Source organism: Leptodactylus fuscus, chromosome 3 (genome assembly GCF_031893055.1).
Source record: "Leptodactylus fuscus isolate aLepFus1 chromosome 3, aLepFus1.hap2, whole genome shotgun sequence".
In the NCBI taxonomy this organism is placed as follows: Eukaryota; Metazoa; Chordata; class Amphibia; order Anura; family Leptodactylidae; genus Leptodactylus; species Leptodactylus fuscus.
Genome location: NC_134267.1, coordinates 201854924 through 201880935, shown reverse-complemented (window position 1 = coordinate 201880935; position 26012 = coordinate 201854924). Strand labels below are relative to the sequence as shown.

Sequence of the window (26012 nt, the reverse complement as noted above, 5' to 3'; positions counted from 1 at the left end):
CTTCACATCTCAGGGACCTGGAGCAGTTTGCCAAAGAAGAATGGTCTAAAATCCCAGCAGAGAATTTTAAGAAACTCATTGATGGTTACCGGAAGCGGTTGTTCGCAGTTATTTTGTCTAAAGGTTGTGCTACCAAGTATTAGGCCCATTTTCGGAGTTTTGTGTAAAACTCGCTGTCGCTGGGCCCCCTAATGCCCCGGGCCCTGTGGCAGCTGCCTCTGCTGCTACGGCGGTAGTTATGCCACTGGATAGCTGAGGTAATGTTAGCTGAAGCCATCTTGTTATGTGACAAGGCAAAGTCCCAATGACTATCTACTATTAATTTTATCTGTACTGTATTAATAGACGTTTATGACTTTATTATGATCTGGTTTATTATCTGGGTGTACCAGTCACTCTGCACAAATTCTGACTAATATGGAAGATGGGTCAGGCTGACCTGGAGAGAAGCATGCTACAATCTTAAGTATTATTGAAAGAATGTATACACATATAGGAAATATATATGAATGTATTCATTTCCCTATCACAGCTCAGCACACAGTTCCACATGCCAAAGGATTAGATAAGCGCGTATGCACACAATTCCACATGCCAGAGGATTAGATACGCGCATCTGCACAAGGTACCACATGCTGGAGGATTAGATACACACATCTGCATACAGTTCCACATGCCGCAGGATTAGATACAAGCCACTACACACAATACCACATGCTGGACGATTGGATACACGCCAATGCAAACAGTTACAAATGCCGCAGGATTAGATACGCGCATCTGCACAAAGTACCACATGCCAGAGGATTAGATACGCATGTCTTCATACAGTACTACATGCCGGAGGATTAGATACACACGTTTTCACACAGTAACACACATCGGAGGATTAGATATGCACATCTTCACACAGTTCCACACGCCAGAGGATTAGATACGCACAACTGCACACAGTTCCACATGCCAAAAGATTAGATACGCATGTTTACACACAGTTCAATAGGCCGGAGCACTAGATACTCGCATCTACACACAGTTAGTTCCACACGCTGGAGGATTAGATACTCGCGTCAGCACACAGTACTATACGTGGGGGGATTAGATACACATGTCTTCACGCAGTGCTACACACCATAGGATTAGATATGCGCATCTTCACAGAATACCACATGATGGAGAATTAGATATGTGCCACTGCACACAGTACCACATGCTGGAGGATTAAATACACAAGTTACCACACAGTATCACATACCAGAGGATTAGATACACGCATCTGTACACAGTACCACAAGCCGGTGAATTAGATATGTGTGTCTTCACACACTACCACACGTTGAAGGATTAGATACATGCATATTATTATTAGTATTATTAATTATTATTATTATTATTATTATTATTATTATTGTTTATTTATATAGCACCATTAATTCCATGGTGCTTTACATTTGGGGGTTACATACAATTCACAAAATATACAGGTACATATCATACTAACAGTGATCGGCTGGCACAGTGGGGTAGAGGGCCCTGCCCACGAGGGCTTACAATCTATGCATATGCTCACAGTACCAAGCGCCAGATTAGATACATGTGTCTTTACACAATACCACATGCCAGAGAATTAGATATGCGCCACTGCACACAATACCACACGCCAGAGGATTGGATATGTGCCTCTGCACACAGTTCCACACTGAAGGATTAGATATGCGCCACTGCACACAGTACCACATGTCAGAGAATTAGATATGCGCCACTGCACACAATACCACACGCCAGAGGATTGGATATGTGCCTCTGCACACAGTCCCACACTGAAGGATTAGATATGCGCCACTGCACACAGTACCACATGTCAGAGAATTAGATATGTGCCATTGCACACAGTGCCACACACTACAGGATTAGATACACGCCACTGCACACAATTCCACACCCAACCACTATTATGCCCCATAGTAGTCCGCCCATGAACAATTTTTTCAGACCCAGAGTATAATAATCGGAGACTCAGGGGAGGTGAAGAAACATAAAAAAAAAAAGACTGTTAGTAACTCACTTCTCCTTGATCTGGTGTTACTCCTAGAACAGACCTTGGGCCTTTATGGTAATGTCCCAAACGTCACGTGGACAGTCCACGTAACATCTGGGACATTATTATAAAGTCCCAAAGCCTGCTAGGATTAACACCAGATCCAGGCGAGTTGAGTAACAGTGTGTTTTCTTATGTTTATTTAACTCCCCTGAGTCTTTAATCATTATACTCCGTGTGCTGAAAAGAGCCACTTCTACTCCCCTCTTCTGCATTCTATAGCAGAAGGGGAAGCGGGGGACGGCCATGAGCAGGACTGGGGATAGGTAAGGAAATAGGCCATTCATTACCTGCTGGGGATATTCCATCAGGTAGCAGACTATTAAAAAAAACAAAAGGCATTCTCACTCACCTATCTACGATCCCAAGAAAGAGATGGAGCCTCTGCGCCACCACCGCCACCTCTTCTTCTCCCGGCCGCACAAAAGATGTCTGCATCTCAGTGATGATGTCTTATCATCACCACCTGCGCTGAGACACAGAGGTCTAAGCCAGCACAGGACAGGTCCAATAAGTTTTGTTTTCAGAGCAGCCTGTTTTGGATTAGTTGAGAAAAAAAATGGTAAAATTGTCAATTATCTCAGAAAGTGCTGCCTTAGGCGCCGACTCACCTTGCCTCATTAGCAGTGCGCCACTGACACCACGTTATAGATCTTGGCAGTCAGCACTCAGGCACAGGATCCATGATGCACAGGATCAAGCACTGATTTCAGAGTTCACCTGTGGTTTGGGGGTATGCAAGCAGGTTACAGAATATACAGGCAGGTTTTAGGGTACCTCAGATTCAGACATGATACAGACTCATGTAACAGAGTATACTTCAGACTTTGGCATGTACATGATCTAGCAGGTCACACCGTGAAAAGAAAATCAGGCAGGACTGAAACCAAGAGGTAGAACCCAAATATGAAAACATGACTTACAGACCCAGGTCCAAATATCAGGAACAGGATAATCCAGGAATTTTGCTGTGTACATGAGACTTCATGAAGTCCTTTCTTTTTTATATTAATATATTATTATCTGAAGCAATAATTTATGTATTTTTTATTTCCACAGCTTAAGCACTGAATATTACAACTATGTTGAAACATCTAAAGATTCTCACTTTTGTGCTGTGTGTGGCAGCAATAAGTTTCTTCACTAAAACTTTCTTGAATCAAAACAGCTCCTACATATTAAATTTCCTCATTTCTAAAGGTAGTTTGCCAATCACAGAAAAAGATTATTACCAAATTTTCAAATCAGAAAACATACCTTCATATAATATAAGTCCAAGCGATGTTCTTCAACAAGGAAATGGTATCTTTTTTTTGGAAACCACGGATAGGATGGAGGAACCATCCTTGGTTTTGTGCTCAATTGAATCAGCGGCTCGGCTATATCCAGACAGACCAGTCGTCTTCTTCATGAAAGGACTAGATGACATTGTCAATGTGGATGATGAGAAGAAAGCCCGCGAACGTTTCCCAACTCTCTCATTTTATAAGAATATCTACATTTTCCCATTGCGAATGGAGAAGGTATTCGCTGACACCCCACTTCTTGCTTGGTATGAAAAGGTAATGGTTGGAAAACACATGAAGAGTTCTATTTTATAGATAATAATAATAATAATAATAATAATAATAATAATAATAATAATAATAATAATAAATATAATCCTACTAATATTATAATTATGAAAGTTTGTGTGCTTGTGTGTTTGGAGGTTTGTGTGTTTGTGTGTTTGTTCCTCAATCATTCAAAAACGGCTGAATGGATTTGAATTAAATTTGAAATATAGATTGTTTTTAATCTCGATTAAAACATAGGCTACTTTTTATCCCAGTAAATAACATGGCTTCACGACTGTTATGAATTTATGTTCACATACTATTTTAAACAGCTCTCGGCAGCAGCTTATCTCAGGTTCTGATAAAGCCAGGTTTGTTATATCTCTATGTAAACGCTCAGCTAACCCTCATCCCATTGTGTACATGTATTTGCATATTATCTGATCTGCACCAGGCAGTGCTGACACACTAGATGGGAAAACACCTATAATCCAAATTGGCAGTTTGCTACTTTTAAACATGCTGGGAAAAAGAAAATCTAATTTGTTGCAAAATTCTAAAACAGCGACAGCTATGAAGGTAGCCAGAAGTTCTCAAGCGGAGCTGAGTGGGATCATTGGCACCAAAAACGCGCTCATTATATGGCGTCCAAGCAAGTTGTTGAGATGCCGTAACAATCATGAGTACAGTGCAAGATACGAGTTTAGTGGCAGGCCAGCTTGACAGCTGCCAAAACGCCAGAGCAGGTGGATTATCAATGCCAACAACACACTCATTATATGGCTTCCCAATGAGCTGCTGAGATGCCAGAACAATCACGGACACAGCGCTAGGAATGAGTTCAGCGACAGGACAGCTTAAGAGCTGCCAAAACACCGGCGCAGGCAAACCATCGACGGCAGCAATTTGCTCAATATAGGCGGATCATCAATGCCAACAACACGCAGATGAAGTCGCAGGCAGAGGCTAGTAATTGTCACGGTTGTGTCAATGCCCAAGCAACCGTGATACTGAATGCTTCTTGCACCTCTATGGAAATGGGGTAGGAAGGCTGTCCCTGGCACTACGATGGCTGACTAAGCCCTGCCTGAGGGTGTTGGTCAGCAGTACCCAAGCTAAGTTTGGCCCCGACAACTACTAGCTCTCTAAACGTGAAGACCTGACAGACAGATGGGGTGAGAGCTTCCCGCCAAGGGCAAAAAAAACATGGAGTTGGTGTGTTCTCCCAGTGTTTGTATGGATTTCCATCCCATATTCCAAAGACATACTGATAGGGAAAAAATGTACATTGCTCTATGTGGGGCTCACAATCTACATAAAATAAAAAAAAAGATGGGGTGACAGCTGAAAGAGGCTAGGGACTGGGATACTGGAGGTGGTCACCCCTAACCAAAGAATAGGTGCAGCTGCAAACAGTAACAACTAGGATGGGACGTACTGGAGAAGTATAGGTGCAGCACAACCATAAAAACACAACAGAAATAGAGGAGAGGAAAAGTGGAGCAGTAATAATAATAATAAATTTTATATATATAGCGCCAACAAATTCCGCAGTGCTGTACAATTTTTAGGGTTCAAATACAGAACCACTGCATTCAGAATAGATTGTAGAGGGGAAAGTTTAGTGAGGGGAAGACCGATTAGTAAGGAGTTACAGTAGTCAAGGCGAGAATGAATCAGAGAGACAATAAGTGTCTTTAGTGTATCTCTGGCAAGGAAAGGGTGTATTCTGGAGATGTTTTTGAGGTGGAGGTGAAATGAGCATGCAAGTGATTCAATATGAGGGGTGAAGGAAAGGTCTGCATCAAACATGACCCCGAGGCAGCGGGCCTGCTGCCTAGGAGTTATAGTAAGGCCTGAGACTACAATGGATATATCAGGGACAGATCTATTAAATGGTGGAAACAGTAGTAGTTCAGTCTTGGAGAGATTTAGTTTCAGATAGAGCGAAGACATGATATTTGAGACAGCAGAGAGACAGTCGCTGGTGTTCTGTATGAGTGCAGGGGTGATGTCACGGGAAGATGTGTATGATTGGGTGTCATCAGCATAAAGATGGTACCTGAAGCCAAATCTGGCGATGGTTTGTCCAATGGGGGCTGTGTAGAGAAAAAAAGAGCAGGGGGTCTAGGACCGAGCCCTGAGGAACCCCAACAGCAAAGGAAAAAGGGGAGGAAACAGAGCCCGCAAGTAGTGAGGAAAGGGTATCACAGGACAGGGGCAAAATAAATCTGAAGCCCTTAAACAAAAAACACTAATACCAAAACAGTGACAGGCAACCAGAAATGCAGGACAGGGGTTGAGTAGAAATGTTTAGGGTAAAACAGACTCTCACACAGAACAAACTCAAACTACTTCCAATCCAGCTCCTGAGACCGTGCAACTCCCACAAAATACTCCTACCAAACTGGGCCAAGAATCCTAGTTGGTAAAAACAAAAACCATCTAGGACTGAAGCCAGCAGTCAGCCTTATACAGACCCCGGAAAGACTTGATAGGTTGATGACAATGTCAAACACCTGAAGCTCACATCTACTTAGACACCAAGCCAGCTCAAGTATACACTGAGGCAGATGCCAAACCACAAACTAAACAGTTCAGTGGCAAAGAGAACAACCACCGGCTCAAATCCCTAAACAAACACCACTGGAAAATACACAGCAATTTAATAAAACAACTCAGGTACTGACAGTAATATAGTAAGCGACTAAAGGAAGAATATATCTATAGTAAATCTTATAAAAACTAGATTACATCAATTTCAAGCTTTTCATTCTTAATCCAAGAGGAACCAGTGGAAAGAATTAACCCTGCTTTAAAATGGCAGTTAACCATAACTGGAGATAATTCTTCCCTGACCTCTGCTGGCAGACACACAGACCTTGGTTAACTCTGTATATTATCAGCTTCCTGACATCCACAATACTATTATGGAAGATGTCGGGTCTCTGAATAGGTCACCCACCTGGTAAGAATGCCCATGATGACAGTTCACTCTGTATGTGGCCATTACTTTCTTCTGAGTACCCAATTTCCCCTATAGAAATGCCAAGCACAAGTCCGAGATCAAGGGAGCTAAACTAATACCATGAAGCCTTATGAAGGCTCCCAGGCCTGTCATAAGAATTTAGTTATTGAGGCTTGTCTGTGGCAGGCCTAAATAGCTTAGTAGTGAATTTCCCATAGACTGTAATACAGTTCTATTCTATGGCTTCTGCAATATCTCCATTACCTGTGGCTTTCGGCTTCTGTTTCTGTTACCTGTTGCCTTTGGGCTTCTTCTACCTGTGCTATGTCTTTTCATGGGTTCCTGTTTTAGTCATGCCCTCTTATTAAGAGAGGCAAAAAGTGTTTTTAACATGCATAATAATAGTGATACCAAGCATTTACATCAGCTAATTCTTTATACAAAGTAAAACAGAATTCCAGAATTCTTAGCCAGTATTAATTTCACATGACTTGACCCCTTTAAGAGGGCACAGATACCTCCCCCTGCGTGTTTTTTTTCTGTCCTGTATGAAGGACAGGATAGGTGGGGAGAACACTCTGTCCTCTTTATAAAAAAAAAAAAAAAAAAAAAAAAAAGGGAGGAAAAAAGAAAAAGCATCTAGACCAGCATGTCTTACCTGGTCTTAAGTCTCACTCTTCACCTGGAGTCGCTCTGCTGTCCTCTCTGCTTCTAGCATCTTGAATTCCCTGAAAGATTAGTAAGTAAGGGCCCCTTCACACGGAGTATACGCTGGCTGATTTTGAACGTGTATACATTCCAAATCAGCATTTAAAACAGGTACCATTGCTTTCTATGGGAGCCGGCATACGTGCGCTCCCCATAGAAATGAATGGGCTGCTTTTTCCCATTCATTTCTATGGGGAGCGCGTATTCCAGCTCCCATAGATAGCAATGGGACCTGTTTTAAACGCTGCTGATTCGGAATGTATACACGTTCAAAATCAGCCAGCGTATCCTCCGTGTGAAGGGGCCCTAAGTGCTATGTCTTCCCTTTCTCTGCTACCATTGCAATGGCAACTTACTGGACAGTTGCCGTGGAACGGTCACAGTCCAATGGAAAGTTGATCTTGGAGGAGGGGCCATGGCGTACTGCGTTGGTCCGGGTGAGCACTTATCAGAAGCCGTGCTGGGGTCCAGCTAGTTTGGCGGAACTCTTGTTTCCCTCTGATGTTCCGACCGGTTGCCTGTGCAGAGGCACGGGGCTGCGGTCCACTTCCGGGTCAGAAGTCCGTGAAGCTACAGCCGCTGCTCTGCTCTGGGGCCACGCAAAATACACTCAAAATATAGAGGAAAGCACCTGCAGATGGAAGGAAAAGCCAGAGTATACAGCAGAGTAGAACAGAAGAGAGGGAAAGGGGAAAGTAAAGTAGAGCTAATTACGCCCCTTCCGCTATGGGAAGATAAAAGGACGGAAAGTCAGTACTCTCATTGCCTTCTGGTTTTACTGGTGGGTTCCCTAAGTCCTAGTCAACCTGTAGAGTCTTGTGCTTTTTTGAGCTGTAAGGTGAGTTTCTAAAGCAACTCTAAGGAAACTTGGTAAGTTCCGTCCTAAGTCTCATCACAGTGGGTAAGTTCTGCAGTATTATTTTTCCTAAAAAATGTACTCCGCTCCATGTCTTATGTGCAGATTTTTTTTTTTTACCGGCAAAACCTCTCGTGGGATTGTAAAAAATGTCTTCCTCCACTACACCTCCCGGTGATCAACGGAGGAGGAGAAAGTCTTCAAAAAGAAGACATCCGGCATGCATTGACTGCGATATACCATTGCCTGACGGTAGGTGGTGTTTTTTTTCCTCAGTCGGAGAATTTTCGCCAATTAAGGCAATTCCTAACACCCAATTCTGCCTTTAGGCTATGACTGGCCGCGCTGCCATCAATGCAGAGGACCTCCTCAGGAGGAAACCTCCAATAGAGATATAGTGGAATGGGTCAAGGCGTATATGGTGAATACGGGAGCCGTTATGTGGGGGTGGCACACACTGGCTTTTTAAAATAATCCTTTCTTGCAGGATAATTCCTTGAAAGATATACGTACTTCACTGGCTCAGCTCACTAAGAAGCAGCGTGTAGAAAGACATTCCACTTTGTTACTCTCTCTGGAGCGGTTACACGTGGAAGACGAATCCACTTAATCGGATAATCAGTCCTCGATTTCCAGCAGACCCATATTCCATCGGGATAAGACTAACAAACAACTGAAGGCCATTCGGTCGTGGGACCAGGATGGTGAGGGGGAAGCCTGTGCATCCACCTCTGAAACATGGAGGGCCTTTCAAGTGGATGCCTCCAAGGCCTTCTTGATGGATGCTTTTCAAGAGACAAAGGCATAGTTCACATCATGGAGAGCAAACAATACTGGATTGAACAAAAAACTGGACTGAGCTTATATAGCATGACTGCATTGCTGTGTCTCCCACTTAGCTTTTGGGAGGTAGACCCTTAAAAATTGGATTGAGCTTATATAGCCTGACTAAATTGCTGTGTCTCCTACTTAGCTTTACTAACTTACTACTTACTCTGTATCTCTGTTAGGTGTTTGGGGGTACACTGCCTGGAAAGCTGGGTTGAGCGTATATCGCTGGACTGAATTGCTCTGTATCCCTGTTAGGTGTTTGGGGGACACTGCCTGCAAAGCTGGGTTGAGCGTATATTTATGGACTGAATGCTCTGTATCCTTGTTAGATGTTTGAGGGGACACTGCCTGCAAAGCTGGGTTGAGCATATATTTCTGGACTGAATTTCTCTGTATCCCTGTTAGGTGTTTATGGAGGGGACACTGCCTGGAAAGCTGGGTTGAGCGTATATTTCTGGACTGAATTGCTCTGTATCCCTATTAGGTGTTTGGGGGACACTGCCTGGAAAGCTGGGTTGAGCGTATATAGCCTGACTGAATTGCTCTGTATCCCTGTTAGGTGTTTGGGGGGACACTGCCTGCAAAGCTGGGTTGAGCGTATATTTCTGGACTGAATGCTCTGTATCCCTGTTAGGTGTTTGGGGGGGACACTGCCTGGAAAGCTGGGTTGAGCATATATCGCTGGACTGAATTGTTCTGTATCCCAGTTAGGTGTTTGGGGAGACACCGCCGGTAAAACTGGGTTGAGCATATATCGACTCCTCTCCCTGTAGTATATAGCTCTTAAAAGAGCTGTTGTTTTTCTTCCGTTTTTCCCTGCCTATCTGAAGCTAATCCCTATCTAGCCCTCAGCAGCACGTCTGTTCCTATGTCTGAAAGCCGGAAAATGAAACGAACATGGCGCTGGCTATTCTTATGAATCAGAGTTCACATGTTTTCGGTAACCAATGGGTTTTTTAAATTTTTTTCAATGCCTCCATTCTCATAGTTCCTGTCCCACCTCCCCTGCACAGTTATTGGTGCAAAAAACGCACCAGGGAAGGTGGGAGGGGATACAAATTTTTACTGCGTTTGCGGCGTGTCTATTCGATGGAATCGAATACCTTGAATGGCCTGATATTTGATTGAATACCTATTTGATCGAATGGTGTTCGCTCACTTCTATTAATTATAAAGTAAGACATTCCGAAAAATATTCAAAAAATATAGCAATATAGTTTAATGGGAGGATATCTTGTTCTGCTTGATCTATCTATCTATCTATCTATCTATCTATCTATCTATCTATCTATCCCTGACACAGTGTCAATGCACCCCATGTAATGTCTGTACCCCACTACACACTGTACAGTGTCAGTGACCAAGTCCATTGCAGACATTCTGTGACCAAGTCCAGTGCAGAGAGTCTGACTATCCCGCACCTCGTGCAGTGCCTGTGACCAAGTCCAATCCAGAGTTTCTGTGACCGTGTCCCACACTCCGTGCAGTGTCTGAGAAGAAGTCCAGGCCAGTGCGTCTGTGACTGCAACCCGACAATCACGCAGTGCTTGCGACCATGTCCAGTTCAGAGTATTAGCGACTGTTTCCCGCACCCAACGCTGTGTCTGTGGCCGGCCAGTCCAGAGTGCCAGTGACGGTGTCCTGCATCCCATGCAATGCTAGTCCATGTCCAGTCCAGAGTATCTGTGTCTGCGTCTCACACCCCACAAAGTGTCTGTGACCAAGTCAAGTCCTGGGTGTCTGTGACTGTGTCCTGCACACTGGGCAATGTCTGTCATCAAATCCCTTTGTGTCCAGTGTCTGTCACCACGTTCAACATCTCATTGTCTGCGAGCAACCCACCTACATTGACCAGGCCCACTTCCATGTTGTTTTCAACTTTTGTCATGAGTAATATAAAATGTGAAGTTGTGGCAAATGGGATGATTCACAAATAATTTAGGGTGCATTCTATATAACAAAACCATAACTAACTGGAATGGAATGGAAACTACTGAGTGTAGAGTGTAGACATGTAGTAGAGCTGAGTGTGCGCTGAGCTCTGTTACACCAGAGCTGTGTGTGACAGGAGGAGTAGCTGGAGGCATGGTTGGGTGTAGTGCAGAGCTGTGTGTGTGACAGGAGGAGTCGCTGGAGGGATGGTTGGCAGTAGTGCAGTGCTGTGTGTGTGACAGGAGGAGTAGCTGGAGGGATGGTTGGCAGTAGTGCAGAGCTGTGTGTGTGACAGGAGGAGTAGCTGGAGGGATGGTTGGCAGTAGTGCAGAGCTGTGTGTGTGACAGGAGGAGTAGCTGGAGGGATGGTTGGCAGTAGTGCAGAGCTGTGTGTGTGACAGGAGGAGTAGCTGGAGGCATGGTTGGGTGTAGTGCAGAGCTGTGTGTGTGACAGGAGGAGTAGCTGGAGGGATGGTTGGCAGTAGTGCAGAGCTGTGTGTGTGTTAAATATCAGTACCTGGCTCGATACTGTTAAATATCTTGTATTTGCCGGTGAGACTTGTGTCCACTGTTAAATATCCTTGAAATTGTGGGATAGACTTGTGTCATGTGTTGTAGGCCTTATCCACGATAGGAAGAAGTCAGCTTGTTATAAATCAGTGTAGAGGTTTATTAATATCTTGAAGGAAAACACAGGAACAGGGAAAATGTCCAAATAACACAAATATCAGTCAATTGTCAATAGCTTACATCTCCAGAGAAGTTAAATCATCTGGATATCTTGTAGTTACAGCTTGGTTCATGCTTGTCATCTGGTTGGTGGACTTGGGCTGGTTATGACGTCCATGGATGTCCATCTGCCTGGACCACCCACCCTGATATTCCCAAAGACAGACCTCCTGGTCTTCCCGTGGTCTTCCCAAAGACAGACCCTCATGGATGACAACCCCGACGTGTGTGTCTGTCACTCATTTATGTTCATGAGAGTGGGCTGTTACCTTCCATCTTACAGCTATGTAAGGACATTTCTAAAATGGTGTACTCTAACCGCACCCATGTCCCCAGAATATAACAAATATGATGTCAGTAGAGTGTTAACCCCATGTCTGCTAGAGAATATTGTAAATATATAATATTTAACATTTCCCCCTTTTGAGAGTGAAATATCTGTTTGAACTCTCAAGATATACCATATCATACGACAATATTCATACAATTAGATTATATCTTCTTTCTTCTTTGCTGAATACTGGAACTTAATTTTCATTGATTGTCCATGTAACAATAATTTCATTAATTTGCAATACATTTTGTCATTAATAAATGTTATGGTATGTTATGGTAAACTGTGATCAAAGATGAAAACAATTTGATACACTATCTAACCTACACCTAATGAAGGCTCTTCTTTCATCGTCTGGTTTTCTGGTCATCTTCTTCCATCATAATAGAAGGCTTACCACAAATGTAGTTCTTGACTTAAAGTCCTTTATAGATTTCCTCTGTGTTGTGCAGATATTATAACATTGTCCATTAACCCCTTCCCGACATGCGCCGTAATAGTACGGCGCGTGTCGGGTCTGTAACTATGGCGACCGCCCGGGAGCCGGGCGGCCGTCATAGCCGCCGGGTGTCTACTGCTTTAAGCAGTAGACAACCGGCTCTAATGCCTCTAACCCCTCCGGCGCTGCTGTCAAAGGCGCCGGAGGCGCCATTTTCCCGGCGGCGCATGGGCGCCGCCATTTTGGCAAGGATCGCCGGCTCCTGGAGCATGCTCCAGGGCCGACGTCATGTTGCAGTGACAGCCGGGAGCCTTGTTAAGGGCTCCCAGCCAGTCTGCAAATTCTCTCTTTTGCAGGCTGGTGTATACAGCCTGCAAAAGAGATGATGCTTTTTTGCAATGCATTGCAATGCATTAGCATTGTAATGCATTGCATTAGTGATCAGACCCCCTGGGGTTCAACACCCCTAGGGGGTCTAATAAATGCAAAAAAAAAAAAAGTAAAAAAAAATATAAAAAAATATAAAAAGTATTAAAAGTTCAAATCACCCCCCTTTCCCTAGAACAAATATAAAAGTAGTTAAAAACTGTGAAACATATACATGTTAGGTATCCCCGCGTCCGAAATCGCCCGCTCTACAAATCTATAAAAATATTTTTCCTGTTCGGTAAACGCCGTAGCAGGAAAAATAGTCAAAAGTGCCAAACCGCCGTTTTTTCACTGTTTTAATTCTGATAAAAATTTGAATAAAAAGTGATCAAAGCAATAACATTTCCCGAAAATGGTAGAACTAAAAAGTACACCCGACCCCGCAAATAAAGACGCCCTATGCATCCCCGTACACCTATGTATAAAAAATTTACGGCCGTCGGAATATGGCGACTTTTAGAAAAAATTTTTTTTAACACCGTTTTGGAATTTTTTTTAGGGGTCAAAATGTAAATAAAATCATATAAATTTGGTATCCCTGGAACCGTACCGAAACACAGAATACAGGGGACATGTCATTTTGGCTGCACAGTGAACGCCGTAAAACCAAAGCCCGTAAGAAAGTCGCAGAAATGCATTTTTTCTTCAAATCCACCCCATTCTGAATTTTTTTCCTGCTTCCCAGTACATTATATAGAATAATTAATGGTAGCATCATCAAGAAAAATTTGTCCCGCAAAAATTAAGACCTCATATGGCTCTGGGAGCGGAGAAATAAAAAAGTTATGGGGTTTAGAAGGAGGGGAGTCAAAAACGAAAAACGAAAATCAAAAAATGCCATCGGCGGGAAGGGGTTAAAGTTCATATTATGAAGATATTGATATAACAACAAAGTATAAGACTGTAGAGGAGTTTCCTTTGGCAATTACCTTGACCACCTGTCACTGTAGAACAACAATGTGACACTTCTGGAGCAATACTGCAAAAGCAAGGCAAGTGTGAATTCTGACATCATCCCTGCTGCTTGTCAGTAAGGTTCAGTCCTGGAATCTCAGTCTCTTGGATACACACTATCTGTGTTTGGGTTTTATCATTCATAACCCTTTTGCTTCACCAAACAACTTGAAGTCTTGAAATAGAGAGGATTCCACCAAACATTGATGAGGACGTCTTTATATCTGTCCAATCATCAGCTGATCAAAGGTTCCAAACTCCAGCAATAATTTTTAAACACAGTTCTTGGCATAAGCTTAAACATATAGCTTTCATACCTTCAGATTTTGTCTTTTCCCGCACATCTTCTTCTTGTAACTGTTAAAGTCTTTTTATTAACATTTGATATCAAACTCTATCATAATCTTGGACTTGATTGAAGATAAGTTTTCTTTCCCTAATAACTAAGCCAAACTAGGCAATTTACTAAACTATAATATCACAGTGTACCATACCATTCATTTATAGATCAGACTTCTCTTTACATTGTATCAATATTTGACTTATAAAAATATTGATATTCAATACGTTTATCAAACTATCAGATAATAGTACTTTGGATAAAATAATCTATATAAACATCATATATCAACATATATATCTTTATATCTATATGTATGAATATATATGTGTACTTTACTTGTGATGACAATTTGCAACATAACTTTGACATACAATGTGATTTCATTATTAATTACCATTCTATAGACAATCACAATATTTATTCTTTAGTTAGAATTTTTCACCAATTATACTAAACATATGTTCCTATATGAATGTGTTATCATACTTAATCATACATTTTCTAAAGTTTAATCACTTTATTATCCTTTTTAATAAGAAATAATTTTATTTTGAACATTACTTTATTAATTATCATTGTGTTCCTTATCTGAGACACAATATTAACCCTTTATTCATAAAAACTTATGTGACTAAAGTTTCCTCTTAACACCTCGTCTCTTCACAGACTCCTGTGACCTTTTTCACCTTTCAGATACCTCCAATACCAAGAATAGAGACAAGACTTAACACACTTGACTCTGCTAAGACACAAATGTAAAAATACATTATTTTTAAACTTAACTGTATATATTCTTGTGTACTGGCTGTATGTGAACACCATATATATGAAATAAGTATATAAATCATAAACATTTCAAAATATGTCACATCCTATAATCAGAAGTGTAAAGAATAAACCAGAGACTATCACTCTTGATATCCCATATACCTCTCCCTTCATGAAGATGATTAGCGTATCTCATTTGCATATAAGACATTTATGTTTTCCCGATGTTTGTAGATGTTGATGTGTGTAAGTGTATGCAAGTGTGTGTGTACATGTAAGAATACATAATGAATAATCAATAATAATATAATAAAACAATAACTATAGCTAACTAGATTTTCCCACCATAAACCTAATATATTTATTATCCCACGATCCAATTACCCCAATAAACCTTTATTATTTGTTAGGTTTGAACAAATATATTGAAGAGCTATCTATATCATAGTCAAAAGCTTCTTCTTTTGCTACAAAATATTCACAAACTAAAATAACCTTCACCCTAGTGCAGCTGTCACCTTTTCCTCAGCTCATGTGACTTGAACACTTGGTTTTCCTGTAGGTATAAACATGAAATTCCTTTTGATGGATTTCTAATATATTTGCTAATTTCCTGATTTAATATAGAGGATCACATAAGATAAAAAATAGAAAATAGAAAGAAATAGAAAAAGAAAATAGAAAATAGAAATAGACGTCTTTGTTGGATATATTTTCCTTTTTTCCTTGTTGGATGCATCCTGATTTTCTTAGGCCTAGTGTGTGACGTCACAGATCTGTTGTATACACCAGTTGACACATAACACACATAACTCTTATACTGACCAGCCCATCAGGGTCACAGGTCATAATGTGTTGCTGTCAATCAACCGACCACATGAACGGACATTGATTCACAATAAGTAAGAGCTCCATGCCTAGCTGCATGCCTTTAAACAAAATGGATTATACATGAAAATCCTAAAAACATGGACTTTACATGAAACTATTGAAAAACATGCTTAAGGTAAGTTATAACTTATATCACTTTATCATGCATTGTTATTAGTCACACCATGTTAATTAGTTTACTCATTAATAGTTAGACACTCCATGTATTCTTTTAGCTAGAAGAAAGAATGATGAATGAATGGACATCACTGATTGAACTGATCCATTTTTCCATATATGACATTTCTGATCTGAAAAATAGATAAACTTTAGCAAAAACCAAATGAATACAATAATGATTAACCAATGGAAAGTTTAATAACTTTATGGACTCATAATACTATTTGATCATATTCACATATTGTACATAACATGTTCCTCCTCTCTCTGCATCCAGAGAGTGGGCTATGACAAAAATCTGTCACCACACATCAGGCTCTCCTCCTGTGTGTGTGTATATATAATAATATGATCCATAGTATTATTCACAATAGCACAATTAGGATTATTTATAAACATCATCACATAATCATGTGGATTATACCTGATCATTGGACTTTTCCTCATATAAAAGGGATTTCTCTTTACATAGCCAAATAATACATAAGTAAAACTCAATAGATAGTCATTCCTTCAGAGATACTTTTAAATTTGATCCCTGACCTCCTTTCAGATATATATTTTTAAGTTAAACCCATGAACTTCCTGTCAACACGTCCATCCATAATAGCCTCACCAGGTCATGAGAGAATGCCAAGCTTGCCCTTTTCCTAAGAATATAAGACAGGTCAGATGCCATTGGGTTACTGGAAAGATCTGACATTTTGGGGACATTCTTTTGGCTATCAATAGCAATATTGCTGGCTGAACTGGCTGGCTGAACCAATTTCTCTGTATTTTCAATTGACAATGGAATCGACTTGGGTTTAGGTCCAATCAATGTTGGAACTTTACTTTGTGGATTCTGCATAAAATAAGGCTTGTAAACTACATGCAACCTTCTGCGCTTCTCATAGATTTTGTCACTTTGGCCAATAGCTTTCCTCCTACAAATAGGGGACACTACAACCTGATTTGACAGATGTCTCTTAATAGGCTTTGCTTTTTGCTTTGGACATACTTGGTTTGCATTTGACATATGTTTCTGATGTCTTCTGGCCACGTCCAATAAACTAGCAGCTTCAAATAAAGACTTTTTATCTGAGGCACTGGCAAGGGTGACTGCATCCAAAAATTTGAACTTTTTAACAAAACTTTTCACCATAGATGAATAGTTCACCTTTGGAATGACAGTTTTGTATGTTCTCTCAAATTTAGACATGAATGCATATGTGCATTCTTTTTTGCCAATCTTTATCTCATTCAGTATGTCAGGTGTTGGCATGCTGTCACCTCTAGTGCACCAGATTAGTTTCTTTAATCTATCCACATCACTGTCTTTTAACCATTCATTTGACTCATTATCATAAGACATTTTTGCAGACAAACGTTCTGTAAAATCAATAGGAAGCCATATTCTAAACAATTTATTTCTCTGTTCAATATTTAGATCAAACTTCTCTGCATGGCTTTCAAAAATTTCTGAGTTTCTACACACATGCATCTTTACATCATATGTGGGAATGGCTTTACTCAGATTCATCAAATATTCCTGAGATTTTAATTTCAATTCAGTTTCTTGTATCATTTGTTCCTCACCATCTATGGCCATTACTGCCACATGGTGCTCTTTATCAACATGTTGAGATTCCTCGTTATCTGTCTGAACAGATTTATGCATACTATTACTTAATTTCTTCTCTGTTACCACATCATTAAAAATCTTTACCAAAGAAGCTATATTCCTAAATACCTGCTTCTCTTTTGTAGAACAAATTCTATTTTCAATCTTAGAATTTGCCTGCTCACATTGTGTATATAAATCTTGCCATATACTCTCTATACTGTCACTAGACACAATTTTAAACTCAAAGTTATACTTTTTAGACAATGACTCTAATTTTTCCATACTTTAAAAGTAAAATCTTTACTCACCACTGTAGAAAGCTTCACCTTTAGCTTATCCTTGGAACAGCTGGTCCCTGTCATCAGAACGTCTCAGTACGTCTGGCACTTGTGGTCCTTCTGTGTTTCCTCACAGGCTTTCCTCACACAGGCTTCCGTATCATATAACACGTGCAACAGTCATCTGTATCTCACCAATATAAGTTCTTTTTCGAAGTCTTCCTGAATCTTGCAATTCATACAACTTGCAAAATACTCCTCTCTTCCCCCTTAATTGCAAGTGAATGGAAAAACAGGAAAAAACGACCGTGCTTGGCTCGCCACTGTTAAATATCAGTACCTGGCTCGATACTGTTAAATATCTTGTATTTGCCGGTGAGACTTGTGTCCACTGTTAAATATCCTTGAAATTGTGGGATAGACTTATGTCATGTGTTGTAGGCCTTATCCACGATAGGAAGAAGTCAGCTTGTTATAAATCAGTGTAGAGGTTTATTAATATCTTGAGGGAAAACACAGGAACAGGGAAAATGTCCAAATAACACAAATATCAGTCAATTGTCAATAGCTTACATCTCCAGAGAAGTTAAATCATCTGGATATCTTGTAGTTACAGCTTGGTTCATGCTTTTCATCTGGTTGGTGGACTTGGGCTGGTTACGACGTCCATGGATGTCCATCTGCCTGGACCACCCACCCTGATGTTCCCAAAGACAGACCTCCTGGTCTTCCCGTGGTCTTCCCAAAGACAGACCCTCATGGATGACAACCCCGACGTGTGTGTCTGTCACTCATTTATGTTCATGAGAGTGGGCTGTTACCTTCCATCTTACAGCTATGTAAGGAGATTTCTAAAATGGTGTACTCTAACCGCACCCATGTCCCCAGAATATAAGACTATGATGTCAGTAGAGTGTTAACCCCATGTCTGCTAGAGAATATTGTAAATATATAATATTTAACAGTGTGTGACAGGAGGAGTAGCTGGAGGGATGGTTGGCAGTAGTGCAGAGCTGAGCTCTGCTTCATCTCCGGTGTCCAGAGTAGTCGAGCTGAGTGCACGGCTAGCTCTGCTTCATCTCGCCACAGGAATGCATTGACCAGTGTTGATTGGCCAATCAACGCTGGTTCTGCTGGAGGAGGCGGAGTCTAAAATCGGACCAGAATGGAAACTGCTGTGGACGGATCTTAGACTCCACCTCCTCCGGCAGAACCAGCGTTGATTCGCCGAATGCTGTACACTGGCCAATCAACGCTGGTCAATGCATTCCTATGGGAAAAAGTCAGCTCCAGCATATCGCAAACTGACAGGGGATCCCAACATAATAAAAGTATTTGATGCCCCCAGGCATGCTTCCCCTGCTGTCCCAGTTGCATTCCAGGGTGTTGGCATCATTTCCTGGGGTGTGATAGTGGACTTGGTGACTCTACTGAGTCGAATGGTGGGATCCCCTGTAGCGAAGCATTATTCCCCATAGACTATAATGGGGTTCAATATTCAATCAAATAGTCGAATATTGAGTGGCTATTCGAAACGAATATCGAACATTTTACTGTTCGCTCATCTTTAAGGGTGCATTCACACTACGGATACGCTGACTGATTCTGAACGTTTAAACACGTTCAGAATCAGCACGTATAAAGCAGATCCCATTCATTTCAGTGGAAGCCAGCATACGAGCGCTCCCCATTGAAATGAATGGGCTGCTTTTTTCTCTACGAGTGCTCCCATTGAAGTGAATGGGAAGCACTTGCGTGTTCATCTTGGAATGAGCCGAGCGAGCCGTACACATGAGCGCTTCCCATTCACTTCAATGGGTGCACTCATAGAGAAAAAAGCAGCCCATTCATTTCAATGGGGAGCGCTCGTATGCCGGCTCCCATTTAAATGAATGGGATCTGCTTTATACGCGCTTTTAACGTGTTTTAGCGTTCAGAATCAGTCAGCGTATCTGTAGTGTGAATGCACCCTAATAGTAAGGCCTGCCTCACTTATGGAGTCCAGTGGTACCTGCACCTTACATATAGTACTAAGACTGCACCCAATACATAATGGTGAGAGATGCAGATTAAATTGGGACATTTGTTTGAATGTATTACTTTAATGATGAAGAATGTTCTGTAAATTGGGACCTTTCTTCTCTACAATTTTGTGGAGGGAAAAGTGCAAATATTTGGTACTAGAGCATATAGGCAGGGGTTGTCTTCTTGTGACTCTCCTTTACTGTCTTGAATGTATTTATGTAACTCACTATTTACTTGATATTTTTCTTCCTTTCTTATTGTATCTTAGGTAGACCCAAAACGAGAAGATTACTGGACACATGTTAAATCAGATGCTTGCAGATTAGCCTTGATCTGGAAGTATGGAGGTATTTATATGGATACTGATTTCATTTCAATTCGACCCATTCCTGAAGACAATTTTCTAGCTCCTGAGCATGCCACATCCATGAGCAATGGTGTTTTTGGTTTTTCTCCGCGTCATAATTTAATGTGGGAGTTTATGGAAAACTTTGTACAGAATTATAGAGGAAATGTATGGGGACAACAAGGACCAACACTTTTTACACGTGTTGTGAACAAGTATTGTGGAGTTCTGAAGTTTACCTCCGTGGATCATATCAAGTGTGCCAATGTCTCCTACTTTCATCCTGAACGATTCTATCCCATACAATATAAATCCTGGGAAAAGTACTTTGAGGTTTGGAAAGATTTACCAACTTTTAATAATTCTTATGCTCTTCACCTCTATAACTTCGCGAATCAAGGAAGAAAGTTAATGATGGTCGGCAGTAAAACACTAGTGGAACATCTCTATCAACAATACTGCCCCTTCACCTACGAAAGCATTTTAAAGAATGTAACCAGTCACCATTAGTGTTTGTCATTCCAAATGGATCTCATAATGCAAATATGTGTTTGCTTTGTTATACAAGATACATTTACACTTTGTTAAAGGGATTTCCAGGAATCTGGTATTTATGGCCTCTCCTTAGCTAAATGGGCTGATTTCAATGTCCATCCTGTATACAACACAGGGCTGGAAATAGTTGGGTCCTTGTTTTGTGTAGTGGTCAGGTGCTGGTACTGCAGCTCAGCTCCCATTAAAGTTAAAGAAAGCTGAGCTATGAGATATTTGTAGCCTGTCCTAAAGACAGGCTGTAAATTATAGGTTGCTGGATAACCTCTTTAAGCTGTTGAACAAGAAAAAAAGCCACACCGGGGAAAGGGAGATTAGTAGAGATGAGCGAACAGTAAGGGGGCGTTCACACTACCGTTGGTGTCCGATTGCAGTGTCCGTTGCTATTGTCCATTCAAGATTTTAGCAACAGACACTAGTTGTGTCCGTTACAATTTCCATTCATTTCAATGGGATTTCATCTGTTGTCCGTTTGTGTCCGTTTGTGTCCTTAAGGGTCCGTTAACAACCGTGTCCGTTTTTTCAAGCGGACAGAGAAATCACACATGCAGGATTTTTTTGTCCGTTTGAAAAAAACGGACAGAAAGTGTCCGTTTTTTTTAACATTGAGGTCTATGGGCAACGGACATATAACGGGCAGTAACTGATGGCCATCAGTTACAGTCCGTTATTTTCTGTCCGTTTATTTTCTGCACATGCTCAGAAAGTATAAACAGCAAAAAAGAAAAAACGGACAGTATAAAAAACGGACACTAACTGATAACTGATACTAATGTGTCCGTTTAAAAAAACGGACGCATTAACATCAGTTAGCATCAGTTAGTGTCAGTTAATGTCCATTATGATAGGTGTCAGTTTTTTTTCTTTTAAACGGACACCTTCATAACGGACACCAATGGTAGTGTGAACGCCCCCTAAAATGTTCGAGGTTTGATATTCGTTTCGAGTAGCCCCTCAATATTCGACCACTCGAATCGAATATTGAACCCTATTATACTCTATGGGGGAAAATGCTCGTTTCAAGGGTAGGCAACATTCGATCAAATTATACTTACCAAGTCCACAAGTGAGGGTCGGGCTGGATCCTCCAAGAAGTCTTCTCCTTGCAGCGTCCCCGCGGCGTCTTCCGGCTCTGAATTCACTCTGCCAGGCATCGGGCCTGGGCAGAGCCGACTGCGCATGCCCGCACTACAAGCGTGACATGCGCAGTCGGCTCTGCCCAGGCCCGATGCCTAGCAGAGTGAATGAAGAGCTGGAAGACGCCGCGGGGAAGCTGCACGGAGAAGACTTCTAAAGGTAAGAGAAGAACCAGCGTTGATTGGCCGACTGTATAGCATTCGGCCAATCAATGCTGGTTCTGCATCGAACTTTTACATTTGAATAGCGAGTGGTACTCGATCGAGTACGAGTATTTCGAATACCTACTCGATCGAGTACTACTCGCTCATCTCTAGAGATTAGCAAAAATTATATAATTCATATCAGCCAGTTATCTCTTGACTCTCAATAGCGAAAACCATAATTATGTCCATGTTGATCCCTAAAATTACGTTTTGTTTTTTTTTTTCAGACTATAAGATGTAATTTACTATAAGACACCGCTATTTTTTAGGCAAAAGGAAGTAGGAAAAATCTCATATTAAACTTCCCTGGTGATCAAAATATGTGTCAGGGTTAAATAAGTTGTCCAAACTTTCTCACATTCCTCCCAAATAAGAACTTTATTTCCTTTTCAGAAATGCATAGATCATTTGTGGCTGGGTGTGGAGGCTTTACCTTCTAAGATCATACTATTCTAAGTCATGACTGTTGTATAATGTTACTACTGTTTGCTGTGCATAGATGGAAATTCTAATAAAATGTAATATTAAAAGAAAATGAATAAAGTAAAACATATGTTCTCTATCAATCACTGTACCACAACTTCCCACTTGTACAATACTTTATTGACCTGCAGCTAGCATGTCTTTTGGAAGATAAGGATTTGCATTTTTCCTCTTAGGTTCAATTCACACAGAGGAAAATGGTGAGGAATTTGGTGTGGAATTTCAGCGCTGAAAAAGAAGCCTCCCATTGACTTCAATAGGTTCCTTTTTATATGATTTTTGCAGTGGCGTAACTACCGTGGTAGCAGCAGTAGCAGCTGCCACAGGGCCCGGGCCATTAGGGGGCCCGGTGACAGCCGCTACCGCTGCGTTTTTTTTTGTTTTTTTTTAAATAGGCTGTTACGGGCCCTATTCACTTGCCCATCCTGGCTGGGCCGGGATCGGCAAGTGACACCGCGGGCCCCACAGGAGCTATCATTATACTCGGGGGTCTTTGCAGACCCCCGAGTATAATGACCGGCGGATCGGGAGTGGTAAAGGAACATAAAAAACTGTTACTTACCTCTCCGCGATCCTGCCAGGCCTCCGTCCTACTGTTGTCTGACGTCTCTGACGTCACATGAACCCGGCATGCTTCCCAGGTCATGTGACGTCCGACGTCATTAACGAAGGACGCGAGCGATGGTCAGCACAGGAGGACAGCACAGCACAGGAGCCGGGGAACAGGTAAGAAGCAACAGTGTTTTTTTTTTTTTATGTTTTTATTCCCCGGGTCTCCGATTATTATACTCTGGGGTCTGAAAAGACCCCAGAGTATAATAATTGTTTATGGGTGTCCGCAGAGGGACACTATTGGGGTTAATACTGTGTGCAGGGGCCACTATTGGGGTTAATACTGTGTGCAGGGGCCACTATGGGGGATAATACTGTGTGCAGGGGCCACTAAGGGACATAATACTGTGTGCAGGGGCCACTATTGGGGTTAATACTGTGTGCAGGGGCCACTATTGGGGTTAATACTGTGTGCAGGGGCCACTATGGGACATAATACTGTGTGCAGGGGCCACTATTGGGGTTAATACTGTGTGCAGGAGACACTATTGGGGTTAATACTGTGTTCAGGGGCCACTATTGGGGTCAATACTGTGTTCAGGGGCCACTATGGGACATAATACTGTGTTCAGGGGCCACTATTGGGGTTAATACTGGGTGCAGGGGACACTATTGGGGTTAATACTGTGTGCAGGGTCCAGTAAGGGACATAATAGAGTGCGGAGGAGGGGGTCGGTCGAGGTCTTCGGCGTCAGTTGGGATGGGGGGGGGCCCATGTCAAAAGTTCGCCCCGCCATTCCTAGTTACGCCACTGGATTTTTGCTTATATGATTCAGTGACAAAATCCTCACCAAAAAGCTCTGTGTGAACTGACCCTCAGATTGTTTTCAGAAAATTGTTGTCAGAAAATAATATTGGAACCTCAGTCATGAATTCTCTTTGCAACTGCAATACACATCACAAAATAATGTTTTCCATTGACCCTTTTGCATTGCTGGAACTTTTGATGTCCAATTCCTTACATACAGGAGGAACCCGATTGTTATGTAAACTAAAAAAAGATTGTCTTAAATCGAGGAAACTTTGAGAAAGGGAGGTAGAAGATACTTGGACCATTTAACTTAGTCCGTAGACTACAATTCCTTTATTTTTATCTACCGTGTTTCCCCGAAAATAGGACGTACCCCGAAAATAAGGCATGGCAGACATTTTGCTGCCTTGCCTAATATAAGGCGCCCCCCGAAAGTAAGACATAGTGAATAGAAATGAATGGAAGTAGCCGGCAAGCAGGGGGTTAATCGGCGTGCCGGGCGCTTCCATTCATTTCTATGGGAGCGTGTGTGGGCACCAACCGGAGGCATTAGCGCTGGATGTCTGCTGACACCAGCAGATACCAGGCGGCTATGGCGGCCGCCCGACTCCCGCTCCTGCTGGGTGTTTAACTATGCCGGCCACCCGGGAGTCGGGTGGCCTCCATAGCCGCCTGGTGTCTGCTGGTGTCAGCAGACATCCAGCGCTAATGCCACCGGTCGGTGCCCACAAAAGAAATGACGATTTTTTTGCAATGCAATTGCAAAGGTCTGATCACTAATGCATTGCATTAGTAATCAGACCTTTGCAATTGCATTGCAAAAAATCGTCATTTCTTTTGAAGGCAGGTTGCCTGTCTGTAATGTATTACAGGGGGTTAATAAATGCAAAAAAAAAAAAAAAAAAAAATTTATATATATATATATATATATATATATATATATATATATATATATATATATATATATATACCTCCCCCACAATATATATATATATTGTGGGGGAGGTAGGCTCAGCGGTAGCAGCAGCGGACCCAGACAGTCAGAGACAGACACCAAAATCAGTTTCAACAGGGTTTAGCCCTGTGTGTTTATTTTGCAACAAAAGTTTAAAGGTGTTGTCAAACAAAATAAACAGGCCTTTACTTCAGGCAAAAACAGAAACACAAATACCTGCCCGGCTAGGCGACTAACTACACAGAAGCAATCTGTCTATACGTGTGGCTTGCTTCAACCACACGGACAAAACTAATCAACAAAAAATACAAGCTGTGGAGCACCCACTGGTCTCACCAGCTTTCAGATTGGATGGCCAGGACCTGGCTCCACCACTCTCCCCCCAGGAACTGCCCAGGACTGAAGTCTGGAGAGGCTTTATAGGCCTGTGATTAGGCCTAACTGTTCCCACCTGTGCACGCCAGCTCCTTCCTGCAGTAGGATGAGAAGAGGTTAATACTGACCGATGCCTTGCTACAGCTATATGAAGCCCTCACTCACCACACATATGAGAGGACTCTGGGGGAGACATAGCGTCCTTCCAGGACTTTTCCTGTCACTTTCTTACAATATAAAAAGTATTAAAAATTCAAATCAACCCAATTCCCTAGAACACATATAAAAGTATGTAAATACTGTGAAACACATACCGTACATGTTAGGTATCCCTGCGTCCAAAATCGCCTGCTCTACAAATCTATAAAAATATTTTTATACTGTACAGTATTTAATAAATGTGAATTTTTATATTTAGCAATATATGTGAATTCTTCTTTGAAAAAAATAATACACCCCCTGAAAATAAGACATGGTGCATCTTTGGGAGCAAAAATTAATATAAGACACCGTCTTATTTTCGGGGAAACAGGTTAATATCAAATATCAGTCCTCCTAACTGTTCATGGTGGAAATGATCCATAGGATATGATTCTGCCTGTATATCAGAAGTTATTAGATTGATGTATTAGGCCCTATTTACATACTGTAACATTACAATTAGAGATGAGCGAACAGTGAAATATTCGAT

At 41.6% G+C, this 26012-nt stretch overlaps 1 protein-coding gene across 1 annotated transcript; it reads left to right on the top strand.

Annotated features, from left to right (window-relative positions):
* Positions 1–3180: 3180 nt before the first annotated feature.
* On the top strand, positions 3181–20760 carry LOC142196810 (alpha-1,4-N-acetylglucosaminyltransferase-like). The gene is made up of 2 exons (XM_075266789.1): positions 3181–3660; positions 20173–20760. Exons 1-2 carry the CDS (start codon positions 3181–3183, stop codon positions 20758–20760), a joined length of 1068 nt encoding a protein of 355 aa, XP_075122890.1.
* The last annotated feature ends 5252 nt before the right edge of the window (positions 20761–26012 follow it).

Coding starts and splice junctions, on each gene's coding strand:
- LOC142196810 (XM_075266789.1), top strand. CDS start 3,181: ATGTTGAAACATCTAAAGATTCTCACTTTTGTGCTGTGTGTGGCAGCA. Junction 3,661..20,172: donor TTCTTGCTTGGTATGAAAAG/GTAATGGTTGGA, acceptor ATTGTATCTTAG/GTAGACCCAAAACGAGAAGA.